Genomic DNA, 6,000 nt, shown 5'->3' on the forward strand with positions numbered 1-6,000 from the left:
AAGGATGCACAATGTACTGTGTTGGTTGACCAAAAATTTTCAATAAAATATTTATTAAAAAAAAAAAATGAATTGTGTACTCTGAATTTTGGAGAGAAAAAAAGGCGACTACTAACTTTAAATTCGGTGAACCGATATCAGAGTTTAATTTACTCTATGCTTTACAAAAACGTGTATGATGGATATTTGTGGGCGGCACAGTGGTTTTAGGAGTAAAATGAAACGACCTCCCTGAATTTCTGCAACATTTTCTGAACTCTTATCAAAAACAGTACCCAGAAATAGTTTATTAATTTGTCATTGTGTTCTTAATTCTTGAGCCTGAATTTCACATCTCTGTTCCTGTTTGACTGACAAATTACAGAAAAATTGTGATTGTGATTTAATTTAAACTTTCCCAAAATTTACATTCCACAGTTACCGATTTAGAAAAATATGCTGATTTGGTAACTTGATTTTTATGTTGCTTATTTTGTGTTTTAAAAAAAATATATATAGACCTGCCCTCTTCTGCTGAGAGTGTTCACAACTAACAATGGAAGACATCATAGACTGGATGATTTTGCTAGAGGGAACGTCCCATCTAGTGAGCTACAGATCTACACTTGGTAAGTATTGTATGTCAGTTATAAAACATGTTAGACTAGTTTTGTGCTTAATGACCACTTATTTGGATTACTGTTTGGTTTTGGAAATGGATGTTCAAGTTATTGGGTCATTATAGGAGACTGGCATGTGGTTTGGAAGGCATTATATTTCTGTTGAGTTTCATTTCAAAGACTTGTCTGATTTCAGTACCCAACTCCTCAACTTGGTTAAGTAAAGCCAGAAAATTCTAGTACTAGAGTATCTTTCTACATGACAGTCAGGAACATTTCATACCCAGTTTGTTGTTCGCAGTATGACTATCAAGGTGTTCACTTTTCTTTGGTTATCAGAGTGAAGATGTGCAGGTTAGGTGTATAGGCTATGATAAAATTACCCCTTTCGTGTCCTGGGATGTACAGGTTACATGAGGTTATGGGATAGAACTGGGAAGTGGGTCTCTTTCAGAGGGTCTGTGTAGACTCGATGGGCTGAATGGCCTCCTGCACTGTAGAGATCCTATCCTTGTACAGTTTTTCTGTTCTAATAGTTCTTTTCACCTATACTTCCTTTATTTGTCAATCCAATCACACAATCTTTATTGATTTCAATTAAAAAGTTTACACAACATTGCACCCCATTATTCAAGCACTATGACGGTGTCCTACCCACTTCATTGTGTATCTCAATTTAATTTTTGCCATAAATTAGAGGTTTAAAAAAAATCTCAATTTCCACTTTCTCCAACTTCTCATGATAATTGTTTAGATAGTTTAGGGCCTAATGATTGCTCTTTTGTTTATTTAATTATAGAGGTATGCAATGTAAAATATTCTAATCAAACACTATCCTATTGATAACTTTTTTGAATTACGTACTCTTGATGAATGGCCTCCTTTCGCAGAAAATGTTTTATTTGTAAATTTATTCAAGAGCCATTATTTTCTCACTTCCTCCTCCATCTATGCTACAGTCCAAGTCAATGTACATGAGCTTTGATAAAATGGTACTTGCATTGTCTTTTGTATTTAGGATGGATGCTACACTAAAGGAGTTAACAAGTTTAGTAAAGGAAGTCTATCCAGAGGCCCGGAAGAAGGGAACACACTTCAGTTTTGCAATTGTTTATCCAGATCGTAAACGACCTGGTTACAGGTTTGTATGATAGTCTCCATGAACTTATTGAATGGTGGATAGGCTTGAAGAGCCAAATGGCCTCACCGTCCTCCTATTTCCTATGTTCATATACCTGTAAGAATCTTGGGGCCACAGACCAAAGTTTAAACCCGTATTCTCATTAATTTGCATATCTCGAGTTGAAAGTGTTGACGTTTGAGTTTTTGAATTCATCCATCAGTTAGGTAACTGCTCAACAGCTCCAAATTCATACAAGGCAAACTAGAAAATAAATTCTGGTTGAGCTTTGGTGTTAAAAAAAAACACATTTGAAATCTTCAAGTCAAATTGAAGCAGTAAACTAAGGAATATTTAGACCAAGATAAAGGATAAATGAGAGGGAAGCATGTTGCTGTGTGGAAGTGCAAGAATGGGCATCATGCTCAGTGGATTGGAGCACTAACATTACAAGAATGACCATCTTACAATGTTGAGTGTAAATTTGGGAAAGTAACCGTTTTAAGTTGGGAGGGAATTTGCATACTATAATTGTACACTGCCAATTTGGGTGCTGGCATTGATTAACTTCTCGGCTCTTTTTGTGATTCACTGTAGTTGAGTTCAGTAGTAGAAATGCAGTACTTGATGGGGGTGGGGTAGATTGAGAATATTGGATTGTTTGTATATTCAATTTAAGAATGAAATGTGATGTGCATGTAGCCGAGTACCAGGATTGAAGTAGTTGTGTAATGAAAATTATTATACAGGTAATGTAGTGGATATTAGATGCATATCTAGATATGTATATAATTTGTAATCTGAAAGGGCAAATGAGATGCAGACTAATGCACAATTAGAAAGGCTCTTTTTTTCCTCTGCAGAGGCTGGTGAGTGAACCTGTATATTATGTATTATAAAGAAGTTCCTCTGTGGAGAGGATGATTACACCAGAGTGCAACTGTTTAGGGGAAGAGAATTAGATTCAAATACTCATTCTGTTAAATGTCCTAAAAAATTACAGATGGCTCAATGTGGAGATATTTGTGTTTTTACCGAGCGAGATTTGTATCCAGATGACTAATGCTTTGTTTTTGTTATAACAGAGTGAAAGAAATTAGTACCACTGTTTCAGGAAGGAAAGGACCAGATGACTCCATGACATTACAATCACAGAAATTTCAAATTGGGGACTATCTGGACATTGCAATAACACCACCTAGCAGAGCACCGCCCCCTCCTGGCCGCATGAGACCATATTAATGTTCTTTCCCCAAGCATCCTTTGCGCAGCAGGACTGAATGTTGGTGGCCCTGCTCCTGTCGAGAAAGTTCGCATGTTTCATTGTATTTTCTTCCAAAACAAGGTGCATTTTTGAGAATTAATTTTAACAATGCAGTTTTGGGGTAGCATTGTGCATTCGACCTCTATTTTTTGATTAGTTTGTTTGGAATTTTTTAATAAAACTGGCTTTATGGAATTGCTTTCATTTCTAAAATGTAAGTGTAGAATTTGTCCAGAAATTTTAATGCAATCTGGATATATTAAAATTACACCACAATTCTGAGATTGTATTATGGGTCATGATCCTCCTCCACACCCTAAGCCAAGTTATGCTGTGTTAAACACCAATTGCAGTTAAACGGGTGCAAATTGGCTAGCAAGTTCAGGAGATTAAGAGCATTTCAACACTGCTGTTTGTTTCATGCACAGAATCATTCCTGTTTCTTAAATCTCACTGGTGACCCTAGGAATATAGAAGTTTAAAAGCATCAGTAGGCCATTCAGCCCTTAGACCCTGCTCCAACATTCAATAAGATGATGGCTGATCTGGTTGTGTCTCATCTCCACTTAACAGTTTCCCCCACCCCCCAAATAAACCTCGACTCCCTTGTCTATCAAAAACCTGCCGAAATCGGCCTTGAATAAATTCAGTGATGAAGCTTTCACTGTTTTCTAGGGAAGAAAATTCATCATAACTTGCCGACCTTTTGAGAGAATTTCTCCTTGTATCTGTCTAAAACGGTAGACCTCTATTTTAAACTGTCCCCTAGTCTAGTCTGTCCCACAAGTCCCCTTAGAATCTTGCATGTTTCAATAAGATCACTTCTCATTCTTCTAAATTCCAATAGGTCGAGGCCCAACCTGTAGCCTTTCTTCATAGAATAAGCCCCAAATCTCCGGAATGTTAGGTGAACCTTCCCTAAACTGCTAATGCAATTATATTTTTTTTTTGAAAAGAGACCAAACTGTACAAAGTATTCTAGATGTGGTCTCATCATGGTCCTGTACAGATGCAGTAAAACATTCCTACTTTTATATTCCATTCCTCTGTTGCTCGCTTCGATCGCAAATGCCTTTTTGACTTCACCATGCTGTTATAAGCTTCCAAGCTACAGCCCAAAGAACATGAGCTAATGAGTACATGAAAAAGTGTAAGTGTATACTGAGATGCCCTGCTCCAGTAAAGTCTGGCTCCCTATCTTCTACTTCTGGGGGGAAAAAAAGGCTCATCCTAGACCCCGCCATGAGCTCTATGCACCACTTCAAACTGTATGAGACTCAGTCTTGCACATGATGAAGGTGAGTTTATCCTCTGCAGTGCCTCACTTCCCACCACAGCTTGCATTGCCCCTCCCAACTCCTCCCATTTGCACCGGATCTTCTCCTCCAGGGCACCCTCCTTCTTCATCAGCTCCCAAATATCTCTTCATTTATTTAATTTAAACAAAAGAAATTCCAATTAAGGGGCAATTTAGCGTGGCCAATCCACCTACCCTACACCTTTGGGTCGTGGGATAGAGACTCTCGCAGGCATGGCGAGAATGTGCAAGCTCCATATGGACAGTTACCCGGGGCCGAGATCTAACCTGGGTCCTCGGTGCAGTGGGGCAGCAGTGCTAACCACTGTGCCGCACTTGCTTCCCATATATATCTGACACCTTGCCTTATTTATCCCATCCTCGGACAGCAGCTTGTCCTATAGCGCTTGAGGTGGCAGCCGTGGATTTTGTGGCTCTGGAGTGGGTCAGCGAGCGGTCACCGGGATGTTGGCGAAATTAATCAGACCCAGATACGTCCAGTGGATAAAGAACTGGATTCCAACAATGGCAACATGGGGAGGTGTTGATTGTGTGGTGCTGGTGTATGCTACAGATTGGAGAGTAATAGTTGACCGTATCCCATATGTAAGAGGGAAATTCAAGACTGAATGAACTAATCATGTTTTAATGGCTGCAGATGAACAATCCAGATAAGCGACCAATGGCAGATATCAGTACAGCCTCAACTGAACTTTTGTGTTTTTGAACTTTAAAGTTGTAGCAGGAATCATTTTTAGCAGCTTTTGAATGGCTGTGTCAATGTGAAACAAATAGACTGTAGCCACGTGAGCATTGTGTTCTGACTACTCCAACCTTTTGAGTTTTGCCCCAAATTGAATCTTCAGTGTCTGAAATAAAATATGAAACCTAAAAAAAAAGAGGTGGGAGCCGCGGGAACAAATTCACCTCCTTCCTCAAGTCCCTCACCTGCTGGTACCTGAACCCATTCTCCATCGGCAGCAAGTACACCTCAAGCTCTTCCAATTCCACGAACTTACACCCCCCCCCCCCCCCCCCCCCCCCCCGCCCCACAAACAATTTCCAAAGATACTCTTATCCCCACACCCAAAGCCTCTCATCCAGCTCTGCCAGAACAACCCTTTGGTTGCCACAAATCCGTGCCCACAAAGACATGCCTTCCATCCTACAGTGCTCAGTGCTGATTCCACATCCTCAACACTGATACCACCATTGAGCTTGTGGGGTATCTGGCCAGCGAGAACGGAAGAGGCGCCAACAATAACTCCCTCAAACTGGTTTCTTTACTCTTAAAGCCTCCTCCATCTTCCACACTGACCTCTCCTCCACTGCGCACTTCTGAACCATGGTTATGTTCGCTGCCCAATAATCTACAAATTAGACAGTGCCATCTCCCCCTGCCACCCCCACTCCCATCCTTTTCTGGAAACACCCTCTTGGTCTGGGGATCCTTACCCATCCCCACGAACCCCAGTATCATCTTGTTCACCCTACTAAAAAATGACTTGGGCACAAAAATTGGGAAATTCTGAAACACAAACCAAAACTTCGGCAACACCGTTACTGTCTGGACGCTTCCAGCCAATGCCAAAGATAATACATCCCACCCTCCTAAAGTCCTCCTTCATTCCCTCCACCACCGTTGCCAGATTTAATATGTGCAGCTGGGCCCAGCTCTGCCATGTGTAACCCCAGATAATGAAAGCTTGCCCCTACCAAC

General features: G+C 40.5%; 1 protein-coding gene and 1 pseudogene across 1 annotated transcript in view; both read left to right on the forward strand.

Annotated features, from left to right (window-relative positions):
• sap18 (Sin3A-associated protein) overlaps nucleotides 1–3,178 on the forward strand; it is a 35,001-nt gene extending 31,823 nt beyond the window's left edge. The window contains exons 2-4 of the mRNA XM_072476842.1: nucleotides 499–608; nucleotides 1,618–1,740; nucleotides 2,805–3,178. Of these exons, the coding sequence (XP_072332943.1) occupies nucleotides 499–608; nucleotides 1,618–1,740; nucleotides 2,805–2,961 (390 nt within the window). The 3' untranslated portion in view covers nucleotides 2,962–3,178. The remainder of the gene's footprint in view (nucleotides 1–498; nucleotides 609–1,617; nucleotides 1,741–2,804) is intronic.
• A 157-nt stretch (nucleotides 3,179–3,335) lies between these two features.
• LOC140391864 (cytochrome b-c1 complex subunit 10 pseudogene) lies at nucleotides 3,336–5,289 on the forward strand (annotated as a pseudogene).
• Nucleotides 5,290–6,000: the final 711 nt, after the last annotated feature.

Source organism: Scyliorhinus torazame, chromosome 15, assembly GCF_047496885.1.
Source record: "Scyliorhinus torazame isolate Kashiwa2021f chromosome 15, sScyTor2.1, whole genome shotgun sequence".
Lineage (NCBI taxonomy): Eukaryota > Metazoa > Chordata > Chondrichthyes > Carcharhiniformes > Scyliorhinidae > Scyliorhinus > Scyliorhinus torazame.